This window comes from Lepeophtheirus salmonis, chromosome 13 (genome assembly GCF_016086655.4).
Source record: "Lepeophtheirus salmonis chromosome 13, UVic_Lsal_1.4, whole genome shotgun sequence".
In the NCBI taxonomy this organism is placed as follows: domain Eukaryota; kingdom Metazoa; phylum Arthropoda; class Copepoda; order Siphonostomatoida; family Caligidae; genus Lepeophtheirus; species Lepeophtheirus salmonis.
This window is the reverse complement of record NC_052143.2, coordinates 3335403-3356544: the sequence shown is the minus strand read 5'-3', so window position 1 is coordinate 3356544 and position 21142 is coordinate 3335403. Positions and strand designations below refer to the sequence as shown.

Genomic DNA, 21142 nt, shown 5'->3' with positions numbered 1-21142 from the left:
GTCTCATTTACGGGCGAGCAAAGAAAATATTACATTATTTATAGTTTGTTTATAAAGAACTAGTCCGGCCAGATGAATTGGCAGCCTTCTTTTCTTCTGTGTAAAACAGCAGAAATTCAGTTCATCAACTGAATATAAACAAATATCTACCTAAATCTCACAGTTTTTTACTTAAAATAAATATTATTTATTATTATAGATTCAATGTAGTGCCAATGAGCTGCAGGATAATGCAGTTTTTGAGCACAATCTCGAATCATCCAACCTGTTGTTGATCAATTTCACTTGGTAAACTCATTTGAATTTTTGATTCGATTTATAATATATAGAGATCCCGGCTCCGAATCTGTAGCTATTTTAAAATTTGCGACTCCAAATTATAGATACATATTTATCTGTGTTCCAACCCGACACCGTGAGTGAATACATTTGACTCTGCTGATGTAGGAAATTGATCAAGTCTGACTGATGTTTCCAATTGGTTCCGTTTCGGCGCCAAATATAGGAGTCATGTGTAAATACACGCAACTTTACTAACTCTCGCCTCAATTAAATGTAATGACTTAAAATTACTAAATATTAAATTATTTTATATACTTCTAAACTCATGAATTGGGGATATGAGGAATCGATACAGTCTGTATGAAGTTTTATACTCCTTTCTGTGTAGAAACTAACATACTAATACCTAATCCTCGTTATGAATTAATTAATTTCATATTATGTAATTGAATGAAACTTAACACATAATCTTTTAGAAGCCCACTCCAAAGAAGGCACTTTATTTTTGAAGGGCAAATTCATCAATTTAAATTACTAGTTTAATAATATTTTAAAGATTACTTTAAAAAACTTAAGGTATGCCTGTATACTACAGAGGCTTTTTTGACAGTATTGCACATGGCCGGTTCAGTCGTGAATTATCATGTGTCGAGTATGGAGGTATCAAAGGAAGAAATTTGCTGTATTTTACTTTACTTAGAAAAAAGCGTCGACAACGAACAAGAAAATTTGCGATGTATACGGAGGTGATACTCATTAGGTTCGTGTTGCACAACAGAGGTTCGAGCAAAAAATAAATCTGCTCAATTCTGCCCTCTACTGTGAACAACTTGACTATTTGAAGCTGGGGATCAAACAGAAGGGCATTATGAATTTGGATCCTCGGTGGCAACAAGATATTGAACAAAACGGGGCATACTTGGCTTAAATCGGATGATTGGAACACTTCTTATACGTAAAGCATTGGAATAAAGCAAAAAATACAAAATTACTTTTTCTTCAATCTATTATATTTGCTTTATCATTTATTTATATATCAATTCAAACCAAGATAGGTGATATTTCTTCTTTTAGAAGGAGATGTCAACACACCCACGACCTATTAAATAATGAACAAAAAAAAAAAAAGAGCACACGCAAAAACCGTTTTTCCTTTTGTAATGGGTAAGCTTAGTTCTTTCTTTTGATAGATCCATTTTTTACCTCAAGGTTCCTCATTGTCTTTGATGAGCACAAACGAATGTTTTATCCGGTTTTGAATAAAATAGAATGTAGTAAAAAAGAAGTTCACCACTCAGGAGTTAAATAATAATGACAATAACTGAGGAAAAGAAAATTCCCGATAGATTACCAATTCTAAAAAAAGCGGGTCAGCTAAAAATACACAAAATTAACATCACTAGCCATTGATAAAAATAATACTTTCTGCTGGTATGTTAAAAAATTAAACCGAAAATCAACATGGTAACCCTGACAATTTTTGAAGAATGTTATGGACGAGAGAAGCTTAGGCAATGAGTTCTACTAATATCTGGAGGGGACAAAGGGTTTATCACTTAACCTCGTGTAGGTGGAAGTGTATTTTATACATAAAAATCAAATGGCAAAAACCTAATTGACTTTGTACAATGTTACTACCTTTTTATTTTATCGTCATAGTCCCGGAGAATCTATGTAAACTGTGAAGTCATCTGCTACAATTAATATTTCCTCCTGGAAGAAAACCTTTTTTAACAGGAATAAAAAGTTTTCTTTTTAAATTTTTTTGTAAAGTAAGTGTTTAAGCCTGAGATTGCTACAGATATTCCCTTTAACATTTTTCTACAAGTCAATTACAAAAAATGAAGTTTAGATCGAACATTTTATCCGTTAAAGTTAGGAATAATCTCTTTGGAAAAGGATGTATATAAAGGATATATTATATTTTATAAATCTTAAATACAAAATTAAGAGAGAGGATCGAAGTGATAAATAATATTAGTATTATATTAGACAATATTGAATGTGTCCCATTTCATTTCTTCACTGATTATTAATAATTAATTTTTCTTTATATAATAAGAGCATAATTACCATGTATCTTTGAAGGTTGATTCTAAATTTTTGTCGGTTGAAAGATGAAAAAATTTATTTATTCTACCTAAAGATATTCAAGAATTTTGTGAAAAGAAGTAAAGTTATAATTATAATTTTTACAATATTTGAATGCAAATCATCAATTAGTTATATTATTATGTCAACATATTAGCTCCACTAGCATCGAGAATTCACTTCAGTTCAATTCGTTGTTGAATATGTAAATATGTATCCTAAATTATTTAATGTCAAGTCATTAGTCTTCCACACACTACAATTATAATTGAATAAAATAAAAGACTGGATGTAAATAAAGTAAAATATTAGGTATTATCAGAATATGAATATTATGCATAAGCTACAATTATAAAATTTAAATATATTAATAATAACATTCAAAAATATTTGTTGGGTCTAGTTCGATACCAAAAAAATCAGTCTAGACGGTTTTATACATAAATTGTTTATAACACATCATATGTTTTTTAAAGTACAATGACGTTATACGAAGTTTAAACGTAGATAGCTCGGATTAATTTTGATCCCGCCGTCTCTTATACGTATACAGTATTTGTTTTATAATAACTTATCGTGTACTTTTGAGATTAAAAAAAAACCTCATAATATATGAGACCGAAAAAAATCGGTCCACAGTCTGAGACCGTGGTATGAACCGAAAAATCGGTCTAGAAAAACTCACTTAAGACCGAACCGAAAAAAAAATTCCGTGTTGGACTAATTGAAATCGTAAACAATATTAAGTAATGTAGTTTTTTCCTGGTTTATCCCCCTTAAAAATGGGATCAAGCAAAAAATACCAAATCGACCTAAAGTCCTTGGAGATGCATATTTTTTAAATAAAAGATGGAATATTTTATTATAATATAAGCTATGATATTCCTTATCACTATGAATGATGAATAAGTTAGAATGGTCTCAAGAAGAGTGTTGTTTTTTATAATTTATCAGCCTAAAAATGAAAATGTGTCGAGTTCAGAAGAGGATACAGAATCAATAAAAACACTTTATCGTCATAAAACTGGTTTTTGTATCAGTTTTATTCATCTTACTTCAACTTGGTGATTGTTTCAATGATGAAAAATGTCTCTGAACGATAATAGCCTTGAATTATTATGATCTCAATATTTATAAAACCTGACGACCCAGAGAAAAACTGAGATCAGTTTCGGATTTTACACTCAATGATTAATTATACTCTAGCCTTCATTTGATTGTTGAAAATTTGGTGTTCCCCTGTGTAATTGGATAGCCAAAGAAAATTGTTTTTATTCCATCGAAGAACTATTTCTTTGTATTGATTATGACAATTCTTCGATTAAAACAAAAATACGAAACCTCTCAATCCAAATAAGAGATTAACTTATTACTATTAAGTTTCATTTAATCTGGGACTTGCATCTTATTTTGATTCTATACCTTAGTAGGTATAAGAGAGAAAAAAGAAGATGACTGATTAGTATTATGTAGTTATATAGAAGCAGTGTGGGATATATTAAGTCATTTATTTTAATTAAGAGAACGTATATCATTATGTTAACATTAAGTACATGTTTTTAATAAATATAGAAATGAATTTATACTAGAAACCTAAGACTATTAAATGAAAATCAAATAATAAGCATGAATGCGAAAATAAAAATATCGGTACTAGGAAAACTGCCCGTGGAAGATTACCCTGGAAAAAAAAAATTGCTCGTATTTTGTTCAAACTTCATGATGAATAATAACCAAGGTTTTGCCGGGTCAGGTTCAGCGGTTCTATCGGTCTCGGTTCTTTCATTTCAACGAATAATATTAAACACAAATAGGGCCTCAGCTACCTTACACCCGAAAACTAAGGTTGCTTAAGATAAGGGTTTTCAAATTGGTTATTAGGGAGGGGTGGTGGCGCAGGAAGATGGAGAATAATGGGTTAAAAAAAATATAGGATACTGTTCTCGCTCCACGAAAGGGTCTCACGCTTTTAATCATTCAAAAAATTGAACAATGATTATATTCCATATGCTATCAAAGAGGTTTTAAAGAAATGTTAACAATATGTGCTTACTGAAGTAATATTACAGAGGTATACATTGAACTAACATAGATTTTAAATTTCTTTAGTGAATGTGAGACATGCACCTTGTTGATTCGGTCAATGACACTTTTAACACTGCCAAGACTTCCACACCTCACCCTAGGGGTTTAAACTATTTTTTGGTATTGAAGGGATTCTTTGGATATATGTGATGCATTGGCGGTGGTTATTAAGGATCCAAGAGTACCCTCAAGTACCCCGCGCAATCTGAGGGCTTGGAACTTTTTTTTATTAGAGGGGTTCCTTGGATATATGTGATGCTTTGGCGCTGTTTTTAAGGATCAAGGATACCTACAAGTGGCAAGTACCCCCATGCAAGGGAAGGCTGGATGGATGCAGATCCATATATCCAATTGTTAGTAGGAGAGATCCATCCAAATAACTATGAATGAAAAATCTTTCCAAGTCCTCGCCTCTCTCACCCCCCTCCATTGCTGACTGGTGATTAATGGACTTCAAAGTCGTTTTTTGAAGTTTTATGAGTCAAAAAGAAGTCTCCCTTCATATAGTCTCAGCATTTAATGCAAACTACTTCACACAAATATTATTTGCTTTCATTGCAAAAAATAATGAATTCATCTAAAGAGACTCTTAAATACATCGATATAATTCCGTAATAACACGTCTCTTACATGTTTCTTACTTTTGTAAAACAAAACTGCTGGCGATAACAAAATCATTTTAAACAAATATGCCTCCTTTCCTTACTTTTTTTATGCTAGGAGTCCACGTATGATTAATTAGTTGATGATGTTGTAAAAGCTTACACATCATATTTGATAAGGTTTCAAATATGGATATTGTTAAAAAATATTCATTTTAAATGTATAACACAGTTAAGAAGATAATTGTATCCTTTAAAACAGGGGTCGGGAACCCATGGCTTGCGAGCCAGATGAGATTCTTTTTATGAGGGAATCTCACCCGCAGACAGACAAATCTATAATTAAATAGGGGGGCGGGGTAATTAAGGATTACATTTTAAAATATATGGCGTTCATAACTCCCTCAGCCAGTTCCCGACCCCTGATTAAAATGAACAGTATGGAATATATTATTTACAAAGTGAACCTAGATGAATTATAATTATATTTGCTAGCGAAATAACAACTTTTGACAACTTGTTTTTTAGAATTTAAGGGATTTTTCCCTTTAGGAAACTCCATAGGAAAAACATTAATGATTTTTTTTATGATTGTAAACAATAAGAAAAAGTAAAATAACGAATATTTTATTATTTTACAATAGAATAAACATATTTTTACCTGTATTTGAGAGAGTTAATTCACGCCTAATAATTAATTATTTGTTTGTCTCTAGAGTCTAGAAGAAGATTCTAATTTATAAATAGTTATCACATACAAGATTACATCTCATATCAAGAATAGTAAATAATAAGTAAATTAAAGTTAATACTGCGTTTATATCGCGAGATCTACGTCAACCTACAAATACTTACAAATTTATTTAGACTACTATTGTTTGTTTATTTTAGCTTTTAAAATAAAGGATCATATTACATAACCGAATTATATGTTCTATACAAGTTATAATTTATATGTGTCATTAGGCTTCATTTAATCACAACTTAAGTCCTTTTAATTCCCGACTATTTAATGATTAATTGATGGTTTCATTTTATTTAGATCATATCAAAATTAATTATTTATTATATTCTAGCTGGATTACCCGCTCAGTGTTATTAGGTGTCGATAGACATACAACCTTTAACTTTAGTTACACACGCTCGTTGGTTCATTGTTTTATTTCTTAGATCAAGAATTCACACAGTTCTAAGATATTAAGCGCACACTAAAAATAAGGACTCGGCAGACAAACTTTACTTTATTTTATTAAATTTCCAAAATAACTGTGGATATTAGAACTTACTAATACGAGGGGGGTGGCAAAAGTATCCGAACTGCCTAAGAAATGATAGTAGTTGCTTAAAAAAATCAGCGAGTAAGAAAGTACATAATCTATAAAGTATCAATTTGAAGGCGCCACATTTTTTAGTTTATTTTAGGTAGCGTTATATGATACAATACTCTTATTTGAAGGGCATCTGCCCGATCAATATAAAAGTTTAACTAGATTTTACTCGGGTTGAGGCTACTCCTTCGTTCACACAACAAATATTTTGGCTAGCTGAAATTAATGAGGCCGTAAGAACTGTGAAGACGAGCATCGCAGTGATCGAACAAAGACCACAAAGCGGAAGTGGTGGATCGTCTACTTAAGGTGTAGGAGCTAGCAGACTTTGAACGTATTGCAAAAAGTGCGAGACCTAGCTATTATTTGAAAAATTGGACATGAGAAAGCTGTGTACCAGGTGGATGCCGCGTTTGTTCACACTCGAGCAAAAACAGTCAGAGGAAGAAGTTCCAATTTAAGTATTTAGCGAAGTTTAACTGCAAAAAAAATAAAAAAATTTTGTAAGGTGTATCGAGCTGAAATGAGATTATTTTGAAAAGTACATCTTTTCCCCCAATTTTTTTATGGGTTTTCTTTGTTGAGTTGGGTATATCAGGAAACGCTCTCTTATGCCACAGATTGTCTTGTCAAATATTTATTTTTTTAAAGTCAAAAATTAAATAATTAATTTATGGATCAACCATGGAATATTTAAATACATCATCATCTGTATGAAAAATACCTAAATTATTTACTCAAAAGGTATGCTCCTGAGTTTTATCTTACACAATTTGATTATACCAGTTACAGCTTGTACAATTTACAGTATTTATACTGTACATATAAGTCTGATTTTTAAATTGTTTGTGTTTCCCTCCAATATATTCAAATATCTACTTGAGTGGAACACTAAACTATGCCTCTATGTTGCTAATATTCTTCTAAATGAAAATATCCTGATGGGCTAATTGAGCGTGAATTTGTCATGATAAAAAACAATAAAATGAGAATGTTTTACAAGTATATTTAGAAATGAACGACAGAATAATATGCATTTGATAATAATTTAATTATAGTTCTTGTTTTATTAGGTACAACAATATTGGAACATCTTTAAATATTGAAATGACTTGATTGTAAAAATTATACAAAATTCGACTACGACACATTTTGACAATGAAAGAAAACTTGTAACAATTTATAATTATTTGTAAAAAATTCAATATATTTTTTCCCCTTTCATTTAAAAATATCAATATTAACTACACTTAAGAATATGATACTAATTAAAAACTATTCAACTCTTCTTGAAAAATAAAAAATATAAATCTCAAATGGAAAAACAATGCATAATAATAATATTGAAGAAAAGGGATCAGTGGAGATACATGAGCATGGGGTTTGGATAATTACAATATTTGGTTTCTGAATAATAAAGGAGGATTTAGATATCACAATTGAAATGAATTGACCCGCCACGGTGCCAAAAGCTGGATAAATAATACTGTAAATGAACGAAATAGAATCTATATCTCATTTCCAGACAGTGATGAGATCTGAATGAAGTTATTTCGATTGAGTTATATTACTTTCTTTATCATCCGACATCCAAGATTCACATTCTCCATCTTGAAATAAATAATTTAAAAATGATTTACATAAGTCTATGCTTCTATAATTGAATAATAGTTCTCTCACCTATAATCCTCTGACAATTACGTCGATCCCTCAGGAGATAGATGGCACACACGAAAAACAAAATTCCGCCTATTGCCTGCACAACGCAGTTTGAAAGAAGTGAATGTTGTAAAGAAAAGTATTCAATTGTTTCCTGGCATTGGTGTGTATTTGTAGTAGAATTGGACACGCTCACAATATGAAATGAATCACAGTATGATCCCGAATCAGCATAATGACCTTTAAGGCTATCGGATATCTGAAAAAAAATGATGTAATTATGAATACAGGTATAAAATTGAACCTACCAATCCGATAAAATAAGGACTTCCTGCATCTCCAAAAGCGTGTGAAATTAAAATTTGAATAGCTTCAGCTGTTGATCGTCGTGTAGGAATGACCACATATAATAAAATATCAGCCACAATCGACCAATTTAAATTGAGAGCTACCTCTCCCAGAAACAAAAAGAAAAAAGTTAAATATATATTAACCCTCACAGTTAGCATTCCAAAGCCTAAAAAAATAGCAGAGATAACAAGTCCTAAGCCACAAATGATAGGATCTGCCCGAGGAAACTTGCGTTGTAGTTTGGTACTTAATATCGATCCTAAAGGTACTCCAACAATTCCAGAGAGCATTGTTATAGCACCAAACACTAATGCAACACTACAAACGAATCAATAGAATTAGTATTCGCTCCAGAATGTTGTATATTTTTTTTACAATTGACTTACTTATTAACGGGCATAGGATAATGTTCCGGATTTCCAAAGCTTTTAATTGCACTGATAATATATAAAGGTCCCCACCACGAGAGGGCACCTGTACAAAAAGCGACACAAGTGAAACCAAATGTACTTAGAACAAATGATTTATTGGTCGCCAAATCTTTCAAGTCCTGGAAATAAGTCGTTGTTTTAATTTCATTTCCATGTCCTTCACATTCTCCTCTGTTGGGATCTTTAAGCATAAACAAGATCATAACGACAGCAGCAAATCCAAGAATAGGTGTCACTCGAAGACCCCATCTCCAATCTCCCGTTAAATGTGACATTTCCGATCCTAACATATAGCCGGAACCGCTAGAAAAAAAATAAACTTTTATAAATCAGTAACGAAATATATCTTAAAACAAAACAAAAAAATATTTAGTAGGATAATGGTAATGATATAAATAATGAAACGAAATGAAAACATCATTATACGTCATTATTACAATTTAGTATGTATATTTGAAAAATAAATTCCATAGGACAATATTTTTTGAAGATTTAAAAGTAAAAAAAAAAAAAAAAGAAGTTTGTTTTCAGACTGTTGGACAAATAATATATGCATAAGATAAATTCTATGGATGAATGTAACTTACCACCCCACAGGGATTGCAAAGAAAAATACAGCCAACATTTTGGATCGTTCCTCTTTGACAAACATATCACTAATGATCGTTGGTGCAATGGTTGAGTAACTTGCCTCGCCGATACCCACCATTCCACGACAAAAAAAGAAAGGAGTAATAACCCTATAATCAAGAATTCAACATTAAAAAACAAATCACGTGACGCAAATTTACTCAAAAAGTTTTCATTATAAAAATGTGTCAAGGTAAGATTACTTTTAACATAATCCAGAGTTGAAATCATAAATAATTTCAATATACTTGATAGCAAAAGTATTATTTAATTTGATTATCTTTTTCAATCAAAGTTTGCAATATGAGGACATTAATTTGCAAATAAAATAAGTAATTTGAGATATGTAACAGTCCGGGAGAGTGATAAACATATGTTTGAGGGGAGGAATGAATTGTTTACTTCCAATGAATTTACATTATTCCGCACACCTAAGTCCGATACACGTGTCAAACAGGGTACAACATAAAATATGATCAATAATCACAAGTTGTGAGTTGTGGGGACAAATTTTTTTTGTTTTTTTTTGACATATGTTAGGTAAGAAAAGTGTAAATATATTTATGAGTGACGCAATTTAATTATTAACATATTTAACACAAAAAAAAATAATAATACGTAATCAAACGAAGGCTAATTAATTATTTATAAAAAACAGTAGGAGCCTTCCAAGACTATCCGAAGTTAATTAAAGCCGTGATTGTATTCATGGGTACAATAATGGAAGAGTATTGTAATTTACTTATGAAAGGACTATTAAGTATTAGCAGAACAATTGGACCTTTATTCCTTAAATGAACTTGAATACAAACAAATGCCCGGCTTTCCAAATTTCAAGAGAAAAGAAAAAAGGACAATTGAAAGGAAAGGAATGGAATGGACCTAAAATGAAGGATTTTCTAATGATATTACTGGCATAAAGGATCCGATGAGCGTAAATATGGCCCAAATGAAGACCCCAATGGCCATAATCAAACGCCGAGAGTGACGATCTCCCAAATACCCAAAAAGAGGAGCAAATATCATGTACGTTATTACAAATGCGGTTTGAAGGGCTCCGGCCTTTGCATCCGCAATATCGTACTCATCTTTGATATTCTCCAGGATTCCGGCAACAGTGAAGCGGTCCATGTAGTTGATGAGATTCACGAAGAAGAGAATGGAAACATAGCGCCACTTTTTGGAATGTTGACGGCTCTTGATACCCTCCGCCTCATGATCACCAAGGGCATTTCCTTGGTTTACTAACTCCTGGCTCGAAGGATTTTGTGGAAAAGGGAGAAGAACTTTCATTATATTTTTATCTTCTAGCATGATTTTTTATTATCTATCAGTATCTCCCACTTCAACGTTCAAATTTCAACTTCATTCAGTTAAAAAAAAAAAAAGAGTATTAACTCTAACTGAAAAGAATTGCACACGCCCAATGCCGAGCACGCCTCAGGAGAAAAGGAGGAGTCTCAGAAATCGTACGATACTCTTTCTAATACACTAAATGTTTCCCTTAACTTTCCTTTAATTTAGCAGCTCTCATCACACCATCGAACCATCATTGCCGCTTCTTATTAATTAATAATCATGATAATTCATACTATTTGTATATATTAATTATTATGTACGAGTATACTCCTTCTAATAATAAAATACACATCTCTAACGTACACAAATAACTTATCTAATCCGTCAATGAAAGTAAAAGTATTTATTCATTGAGAACGTAGGCACACAAAATTTCTGAAATGATTGGAAAGTCGTCAATGAAGTTGTACTTTAAACTTAGTCACTAAAAGGAGAGGAACAAAATACGCAAGTAACTATTTTATAGATATTTCAGGAACCACAGAAAGAGTACTCTTAATAAATATATAGAAATATAACATGAGATAATGATTAATTACCCAACTAATCATCAGATCAACAAATTAGATACCTCGTAATTGAAAGAGACGGATAATTAAATGTTAGAGTAAGTTATTGGTTAAAAGTTCCTAATGAATAAGGAAAAATGATTAAATCCGTATTTATAAATGAGCAGAGTCTTAATAACAAAAATTTTATTGCGTCAGTTAGAAAGTGAAAATAAAAAAATCGAAGAAAATTGAATCATGAGATCTTTTTGTTTCATCTACGTCATTCGATCAGAGAGTTATAAATAGTTCAAAAACTCTCTTAGTCTATGTAAAAGAAAGTAAAGAATTCCTTATTACTTTTCAAAGAAAAACATTATATATATATAAAACAGACAATGGAGCTCTATCATTATTATAGTATTAGAACTCATTCAAACAGCCTTGATTTGAAAAAATAAAAATGGTTTTAAAACGGATCATTATGATCCGTGAGGATCAATTATAACTTATAAGTAATATATGTTGAAAGCTTATAGAGGGCCAGAAAATGGGAAATTTGAATCGATGTTGACACTTGATGTTTAAAAATTATATATATATATACATCAGACCAGGGGCGATGCTCGTTTTTGGTGGGCTTAGCCCCAAAAATTATCAAAACCATAATATAATCTCTCTGTATATAAAATAGAGTTTTTGTCTGTGCGTCCTTTATGGGTGTGCACACCGTTGAACCTGAAGCCTGAAATTTTGCATGGGTTCCTCTTTTGAACCTGCTCAAACTAAGACGGGGGTAACGATTTTGGAGAGGGGGCATTTAAGGGGTTTATTCTATACCCAAAAAGCATAAAACTGTTTTTTGAGGTCAAGGCGACTAGATTTGGGCTTGAGTTATAGAACGAAAACTTGTATATTATATATTGTTATTATATTGCTTTATAAAAAAAATGTCAAGAAAACTACTACACGAATATCAACGTTTTCTAAATTTATTCAAAATCAAAAATATGGACAAAATAAGAAATCGGTGAAAATTGCATTTTTTTTTTTTTTTTTTTTTCAGTTTTTCGGACCAAGAAGGGAGCGGTAAATCACATTGACAATGGTTAATGTCATTTCTTCTTCTTCTTTATTATGTTCTTTTAATTGATCAGATGGAGTTGCACGGATTAAGTATAAGTAAACATTGTAGTATTACATTTACTCCATCTGACGCAGGAATCTTCTTTGAAGTATATATACAACTGGGGCGCAAACCTACGCAAATTGCGTTCAAGAGAATAATTTCTCCTGAGGGTGTTGTCCATTGAGCTACGTCGTTCCATTTCTTCTTAATGCTTAGACCCCTTCATTGCAAGCGAGGATTAAAATAGAGCCACTTGTATATTATATATTGTTATTAAATTTATTGCTTTGGATTTTTAAAAAAAAAATGTTATCACTTGAAATAATATACCAACATATATGGATGAAAAAATTTGTCTATATGAGAAGTCATTTATTTATTTTTGTCAAAAATTGTCAAATCGAAATTTACAAAGAAAATTTCGAAAAAACAGTTTTGCACTGATTTTACAAAAAAAAAAATAGTAAATAGAACTTATTGGCATTGTAAAAAGAAACACAAAATACCAGTACTGATTTTGTACTTGCAAAAAAAAAAAAGTTATGGATAATTATGTTCTCGAAAAAATAACCCGTGATAACTAGTTCATTTTTGCAAATATTCTGAAAATACTATACTTTGATATTATAGTCTAAAAAATCATGTCCAAAATGCATCGTTTTGATGTAATTGTAGGTGAAAATGAAAATTGACGTTTAATGAAAAAAAAAACAGAGACAAAAAATGAAAAGAAAAATACCGTTGTCAATTTGATTTCCCACTCCCTCCGTGACCCGAGTAAGGCCGAGTAACCCTTTGCTAGTTACATATAAAAATATTTCTATTTTTGGGAGCTAGCGATGCCATTGCATCGGACTAAAGCATTAAAACATTTCTTCCAATCCTTTACATCAGACTATTCCGTTTTCGAGTTAACATTTTATTCTCTGCTTGGGACAATAAAAAAACTGACTTTGACAAAGTTAGAGTAGCCCCTTCAAGCCATTTTTGACGTGGTAAAACCATTTTATTCTGAAAAATGGGGTATTTGGGTCAAAATTGTTCATTTTTAAACCTTTTGTACCATTCTAAATATATGGTACGAGTCAAATATTTAATATTTTTTTGTTTTCGAGTTATTAATTAAAAATCTTGTGTACCTTATTTTAATTATTTAAGAGATACCAGACATGTTCAATGATTTGCAGTTTCTCTGTTTTAACAATGAAAATGTACCCTCTTCATGTTCAAAAAATATCACATTTCAACTAGTGTTACATTTTGCAAAAATTGCCAATTTGTATCTGAAAATAACATTTCTAAAATTGCATAATATGACGTTCTGAAGTACACATTTTTAATCATGTCAAATATAATTTGTTACATTGATCAAGATATCATTAAAGTTGTTAGTTATTAGAATATTTTAAAGTACAAAAAAGGATGTCAAATGAGGGTAAAGTTTTCTTATATTATAATTATTCATAATCCATCCTTAAGTACATATTATATAAATATATAATACGTATGTACATAAGTAGGAATAACCCTTTGAGAAGTCTTACACATTGAATAAGAGTTCCATAAGACTTTTTCCAGATTATTTATTATAGATCACATTTTTTAAAGGGATTTTAGTTGGTGATGAGAAAGAGGTTTCATATTTAATTCATATTGATAAATGTACTGAAACAATTTAAAAATCATTACAATCAAATACTATTCCTTATGCAGAATAAAGTCAATCTTTCCTTTTAAGCAATTTTAATGGCCTACTTAAAGAATTTAAATTAGACTATAATTAATATTACACTAGGTAGACAAAACAGGAGAGAATCTTCATTTTTGCAATATTTTATCATAATATATTATCATTTGGATCCTTTAACAATGAGGTTACTTTTTAAATACTTAAATAATCAATTAAACCTATGTGTTATATATCCAATCTCTAATGTTTAATTTAGTGTTGGCAAATTGTAATGTTATAGATAAAATTTTCTTCCAGCTGAAGTGAAGGAATAAGCATCATAGAAGGTCCGACGTCCTGAAAATAAGATCTTATGTAACATTTTCTAAAAAAAATCATCCATTATAGAAAAGCAAACAAACTTTCCTTAAATAATACTGATGAGAAATTTTTCATCAATTCTGACCCTAAAATAGCAATTTTTTCAATAAAAATCAATAATTGCTAATATATTAGTTAATATTATGTACATATATTATTATTTACTTAGAATAATTAAATAGATAAGTAGGTTGGGTTCACACTACTACAGCTAAACAGAATAAAGATGGATTATAATGAATCCCACTCAAACTAGGATCCCTTTATACATTTAATATGTTACATAAGCCTTTCTTTTTATTCCCAGTTTTTTTTGTTTTTTTTTTCCTTAAAATGGTTAAATAGAGTTGCACTGATTAAGTATAAGTAAACATTATAATATTACATTTACTCCATTTAAACAAGGAAGCTTTTAGTGAAATCCATATGCATAAAGTATATTTCTTTATCTAGGAATCCCCTGGGCGCGAGCGTACACCCATTGAATTTAAGATAATAACTTCCCCCGAGCGTGTTGTCCATGAACTACGGCGAATCCATCCACAAAGTTTATTTACGAGTGGCCTTTCTTCATAAAAATTTTTCCCATAACTCCGTTTTAATTTAAAAAATGACCTTTCATTGTAAAGGTCTAGGCTTTTTAAATACATTTTGTTTATGTATCATTTAATTACATTTTTTTAAAGAAAATAATAGTAATTTATATTTTTAAATAGCCTTTTTTAATAAGATAAGTAAAAGACCATCCCATATTTCCCGATTCAAATATGAAATGATATTTTTCTTAGGATAGACTGTATATTTGTTTTTTTTTTACAGCCACGAAATAAATAATCCAAATTTATCGAATAACATCCCATTTATCCCTAGCATAAATTTTAAAATCCGTCCATGAGGAAGAAAATGTATTTTATAAATTATGTATACCACATACTGCATCTTCAACTAAAATTATAATCCCAGAGTAGGATTTTTGAAATCCATAACACATACACATACATAATTAATAAGTCATTTGTTAAACGGGGGCATTGTGTCAATGTCAATTTTAAGAGGGGGTAGGGCACAGCAGACAATTGCTCAGGTCCCATGCATAAATGTAAACATACGAGGATCCGCAATATTAAGATTGATATAATTTTAAGTTGTAAAACCCTGTTCATCTTTAGTTTGCCGGAATCTGCATAATATGCATCATAATCTCTAAACTGTATCCTGCTTTCATGGAACATAATACGTATTCAAACGTCAATTCAAATGGGGATTTATGCACAATTAAGAAATAATTACATAATAGTAGTATGTTTGTTGTTTGAGACAACATAATTAGTGATTTTACAACTTTAGCAAATTAATTACATTCTCAAATCATGATTAGAGGCCAACTTAATTAGAGTTACTGGCATATTATTTCTACTTAATTAATTATTACAAATGTCACTCTATGAACATAATACAATTCGATAAAAATAGATAAGACTACATGTCTTTGCAAAATATACTTTAGTTGTAAAGCCATATAGAAACTAACCATTATCTTGCTGTACGTTATCATTTGTCAATTAAACAAGAGGTCAAAAAGATTACATCATGAATAGGGTCAAGTTGAATCAATTAAAACATAAATGGATGATGTCACAAAAAATGACGGAATCAGAGAGAGGAATTTAAAACAATTAATTTAATTGATTCCTATACTATGCAATTGAGTAAACTCTAGTCAAGTTAATGAAATTGATATAGAAATACATTAAGAGTGATTTGCACACTCGAAAGTCATCAATTGATATGAATAGGAGGGACTTTTTATAATAAAAATTGCATATCCACAGCTATAAATAAAAACAGCTTACTCAAGACTTGTAACATCAATTAATTAATTATAACTATAATTGTTCAAATTGTATATAATGTCAATAGATCCTTGTGAATTTATAAATCATTATCTGAATAAATATGACATGGAAGGCAGCAAGATTATGTGAATGAAACAATCAAATTAATGAATACGTCATATAATTTAGCTATATTACAGTCATTTCATATCTAAAGACAAAATAAAACTTTGGAAAAATAATAATTTGAGAGAACAGTTTAATTACTTTTACAAATGTTGAAAATAACACTTTACACGAGTGTAAACCCATATAGATAAGAGGCTGTTCTACACTTCTACAAAATATAATTGAGGTAATGATCATGTTAGATAAATACCAATCATGACAGGCAATGCGTGTTTAAATTATTTGTATATTAACAGTTAAACTCATGGATTTTTTTTACTACAGACGACAAGTTAATATGGGAGAGGGGGGAAATTAAATTAATTATTGAGGTTTGTCAATAGAATGTTCAACACAAAATATGTTCTTTTTTTTTTTTTAAATATAACACAATACAAATGAGTACTACCATTTTTGAAATAGAAAATATGACTTTAAAAAACGTATAAATAAAAGGATAAATGATATTTTAGCGACAGAGTTCGTCCGTTTACTAACACATTTCAATAGCAAATATTATCCATAAATAAGACAGAAAAAGAAGGTTAAAGTGACGTGAAGGTAGCGAGCGTTTATCTTTTTTTTACATTTGTTTTTGCAAGTTTGAGAATTTCAAATCAATTGTTTCTTAGTCAACCATCAATTCGATATTGAAAAAAAAAAACCAAAAAAACATATATATATACATACATAATATATATGTATATGATAATGATACAACAATCGAAGAAATAGTAAGAGCTTGACTTTAACTAATATTATGTAAATATATAAAAATCCTAAAATTACCTAATATATGTAGACGTAGTCATGCAATTTCTTCCAAATATATATATGTAGATAGATATAGATTTATAAAACGGATTTCTTTTTACTCTTTTTTCAAAGTCATTGTACTTACTTTTTAACATATTAGTAGTAACACATATAATAATATAATTAATTAGAATAATAATTCAATATAACTAGTGGAAAAAAAAGTGCACAGAAAAAACCTTGTTAAAGTTTTCATTGAGTTACAACAACTGTCGCTGGTCCAGGAGAGGATACATTTATTGCTCCAGCTATGCTGTCATTATCATGCGACTTCATATGTCTTTGTAAATAATCTCTGCGACCATATGACTTATCGCATAATGAACAAACAAATGGTCGAATTCCTTTGTGCAACTCCTGAACGTGTCTCCTAAGTGAATCAAACTTGGAAAAGTTCCTTCCACAGACGGTTCCATTTTCTAGAACCCACCGGCATGTTTTCTTATCGTCGTTCCTTTTTTTGGGTGATGTCACTAGAGTTTGTGTAATACTTTGAGTGCCATTCGTCCCAGAAGTTGGCTGAACTGGAGAGGTGGTAAACGTTACTGTGGTTGGTGCGTTGTTTTCTAATGATACCAATTGAGGAGTTTGTGAGGTTACGGTACGCACAAGTTGAGGTGATGAGACGACGGCTGCAACTTGTTGGAGAACGGTTGTTTGCTGAACTCCAGAAGGTGCAAAATTAAGGGTATTATTTGTTCCAACAACTTGGCTCACCTGAAACAGCAATAAAAAAAAGTCTTTTAGAATCAAGTTTGTTGAAAAAAAAAATATAATTCAGACTTTTTCCAAAATTGCGGAAAATTACAACAGACGGAGAATAACTAAACACATCAATATTACAAATAAATTTTTACCAGCTGAGTTGCGGGAGCACGAGTCGCAGATATTCCAACAGTATCTGTTTCATTGTGAGACTTAAGATGCCGGAGAAGATAATCTCTCCTCCCATAATTTTTGCCACATAATGTACAAGCGTAGGGCCTTATGCCTTTGTGAGCCTCAGAGACATGGCGTTTTAAACTATCAAACTTGGTAAAAGTTTTTCCACACGCAGTTCCGTCCTCTAAGACCCAGAGGCAAATTTTTTTCTCTTCGGCCGGTATGTCTTTTCTTTTCTTTTTGGGAATTCTTTGAACTATTTGATCAGAAGACAAAACTCCTCCACTCGTTATAACTTGCACACTCGAGTTGGGCCCCCAATCTATAGGACCAGCCTTTCTTTTATTTGCGTTATTGGCATCATGAGTACGCATATGCCTTTCGAGGTAATCACGCCTACCATAATTTTTGTCACAAAGATTACAAGCGTAGGGCCGGACTCCTTTGTGGAGTTCTGTTACATGTCTCCGAAGACTATCTAACTTGGAAAAGGCCTTACCACAGACCGTACCATCATTTTGAACCCACCGACAAATTTTACTACCACCAGGTTTTGTGATACTTCCACCTGTCAATTGAACATTAAACATGGGAAGAGGGTTCTGCTGTTGGGACTGTGCTTGTTGGGGTGAAATTGTCTGAGTGATGGGAGTAGTAACGATATGAGGTGATACATTGTTTGGCTGTAATTGAACCAAAATATTCTGCTTAGGATTGGTCATTTGTACCTTAGATATTACATCAGATAAATGTTGTACGCTGTTAGGAGCTAGATTGGAAGCGGATGTTGTTGTGGTAATAACAGTAGGGGTGGATTGATGAGAACTCATGTTTATGGAAAAATTAGATGCCACCGCATGAGACTTTAAATGACGCTGCAAATAGTCTTTTCTACCGTAAGATTTATCACAAAGGTTACATGCAAACGGCCGGGAGCCTTTGTGTGCTTCAGCTAAATGTCTTTTTAAGTTATCAAACTTTGTAAAAGTCTTTCCACAGGATATACCGCCTCCAATAGGCCATAAACATACTTTTTTCTCACCGTCACTGCCTTCTTTCTTTTTTACAACAACTTCAATCTGAAAAAAAAAGGAAAAAAAATTAAACCATATTCATATTTGACTCAGAAATGCCTTGCATAAAAACACACATCATAAATTTAAAAAAGTTTTAAATAAGTAGAATTAATACTCTATATGGAAGCATTCATATTCTCAATTATTTCTTTTCAGGACATTAAAATAATTTATGTGTATATATTGCTAAGAAAATCCGTGTTTTTTCATTAAAAAATCCTCGTCTAAAAATAGCAAAGCTAAAATAAGCTAGACAACAATGTAACTTGTACAAAGCATTACATAAAGTCGAATAAAAGTAGGATGTGACATTTGAACTATGAGGATTGAAAACATAAACGTGAGACTGATAATGCTTCATTCGACATATAGTTATACCAATCCTAATGAAAAGGCTCCATTATAAAGTAGAAATGTGCAACTATGATTCTTGACTCGAATTGCCCCCAAAATAGTGAATGAATGGAGTTGTCCTTGAGAGAGAAGCTTTAGATTGGATTAGGCAATGTGTCAACTGTCATGTGGATACAAGGGAAGGCCTGTCTTTGAAAAAGAAAGAAGTTCAAGAGGACGAGTATTGGAGTCCTGGAAGGGAGTTTGAGGCTGGGCTCAAGAGACGGACACTCCACCTTCCTTTCACAAGAATGGAGGAGACTAAATGGGACAAGGGGGAGAGAGAGAGAGAGAGTTCGTCCTTACGGGCATGGTTTCGACTTCAATCTTCCCAATGCTCTGCTCCAAGTCATCCGGATCCGTGAGGAAGTGTGATCCGAGGGAATTCATGTTCACAGTGGTGCCTGGAGCAGTCGTGATGAGAGTTGTGGTGGAAGTATCGTGATCTTCGTAGTGAACCACCTCTTCCTCCTCTCCACCAGAGGTGGTGGCATCCCCCCGACTCAGGGTCACGAATTGATGCATCCCAATGAAGGAGAAGAAGCCTCTTATTTCCCAAACAAAACAACTTTCTTCTCAGCAGCAGTATACATTCATACAATTAAAGAAAAAAGAAGAAACAGAGAGAGAGAAAAAAAAAGAAAAAAAGAGGGGAAACTCGATGAGGAAGGGGCAATCAACCACACAAAGCTACTTCTTAGTCCTCTCATGACGTAGGCGTTGAATGACTCAAATTAATTAAGCTGTAGAAAATAGGACATGGAACGCGAGCGAGAATTTTGGTAGTTTTTTATTTTCCAAGGCTCCTATTGATTATTCTACATATATAGTAGTGCCTATACTCATCAATGAAAGAGAATAATAATGAGGAAAGTTCCTTGCTGGACCCAGAGTAGAATTAAGGATTGACATCAGAGTAATTCAATTCTATATTATGTCCTTGTTATATAAGGAGCGGGATTCGCATTAATTTCCTTCCTCCCACAGCTGCTTGCGACTGATCTAATATAAACGTCATGACAGCTAGTATTGTGTCAGTCAATCTAGGATTAAAGACTTCACACAGTCCCGTGCATCTCAGTCCTAAAACTTATAAAGTTGCGACCCTCATGACGTCTCTCAAATATATATTTCTTGTTTTTTTTCATCCGTTTTTCTAGTCGGTTATAAGGCTCCCCCCCCCGTTCTTTTACCCCCTGTCCTTTTAAGCCTTAGTATTTCACTCCTCCCAGCCTTCTACCCTATGAACCATTTACCCCCAGCACTTTACCCCTGTTACAATAAATAGCAACCAAACATTCTATCATTTAACATCCTTAAAGGTTTAGCTTAATGTTTATTATAAATCTAACATCTCTAATACATACATAATTAAGTTAAATTAATAATTACGTATTTATGATTGTTAAAAGATCGAATGTTGGGTCGCTATTTATTGTAACAGGGGGGAAAAGATAGGAGCCCTAGAACCATGTATCTTATCTCTG

At 31.7% G+C, this 21142-nt stretch overlaps 2 protein-coding genes across 2 annotated transcripts; both read right to left on the bottom strand.

Annotated features, from left to right (window-relative positions):
- Nucleotides 1-7420: 7420 nt before the first annotated feature.
- LOC121127765 (protein spinster) lies at nucleotides 7421-10833 on the bottom strand. The gene is made up of 6 exons (XM_040723250.2): nucleotides 10376-10833; nucleotides 9417-9569; nucleotides 8785-9132; nucleotides 8356-8716; nucleotides 8069-8306; nucleotides 7421-7998 (listed from the first exon to the last, which is right to left on the bottom strand). Exons 1-6 carry the CDS (start codon nucleotides 10771-10773, stop codon nucleotides 7937-7939), a joined length of 1560 nt encoding a protein of 519 aa, XP_040579184.1. The 5' UTR covers nucleotides 10774-10833; the 3' UTR covers nucleotides 7421-7936.
- A 5884-nt stretch (nucleotides 10834-16717) lies between these two features.
- Nucleotides 16718-20346, bottom strand: LOC121127744 (zinc finger and BTB domain-containing protein 21). The gene is made up of 3 exons (XM_040723225.2): nucleotides 19962-20346; nucleotides 18162-19265; nucleotides 16718-18021 (listed from the first exon to the last, which is right to left on the bottom strand). The coding sequence occupies exons 1-3, from the start codon at nucleotides 20178-20180 to the stop codon at nucleotides 17497-17499; spliced, it is 1848 nt and encodes a 615-aa protein (XP_040579159.1). The 5' UTR covers nucleotides 20181-20346; the 3' UTR covers nucleotides 16718-17496.
- Between the last annotated feature and the right edge of the window lie 796 nt (nucleotides 20347-21142).

Bases quoted from the DNA above. Each gene is read 5' to 3' on its own strand.
- LOC121127765 (XM_040723250.2), bottom strand. From the start codon at position 10,773: ATGCTAGAAGATAAAAATATAATGAAAGTTCTTCTCCCTTTTCCACAA. The intron at 9,570-10,375 runs GCCAGTAATATC...TCTTGATTATAG, and splicing joins ACGCTCATCGGATCCTTTAT to GGTTATTACTCCTTTCTTTT. The intron at 8,307-8,355 runs GTAGGTTCAATT...ATTTTTTTTCAG, and splicing joins GTCCTTATTTTATCGGATTG to ATATCCGATAGCCTTAAAGG.
- LOC121127744 (XM_040723225.2), bottom strand. From the start codon at position 20,180: ATGCATCAATTCGTGACCCTGAGTCGGGGGGATGCCACCACCTCTGGT. The intron at 19,266-19,961 runs GTAAGGACGAAC...TTTTTTTTTCAG, and splicing joins TTGAAGTCGAAACCATGCCC to ATTGAAGTTGTTGTAAAAAA. The intron at 18,022-18,161 runs GTAAAAATTTAT...TTGCTGTTTCAG, and splicing joins GTGCTCCCGCAACTCAGCTG to GTGAGCCAAGTTGTTGGAAC.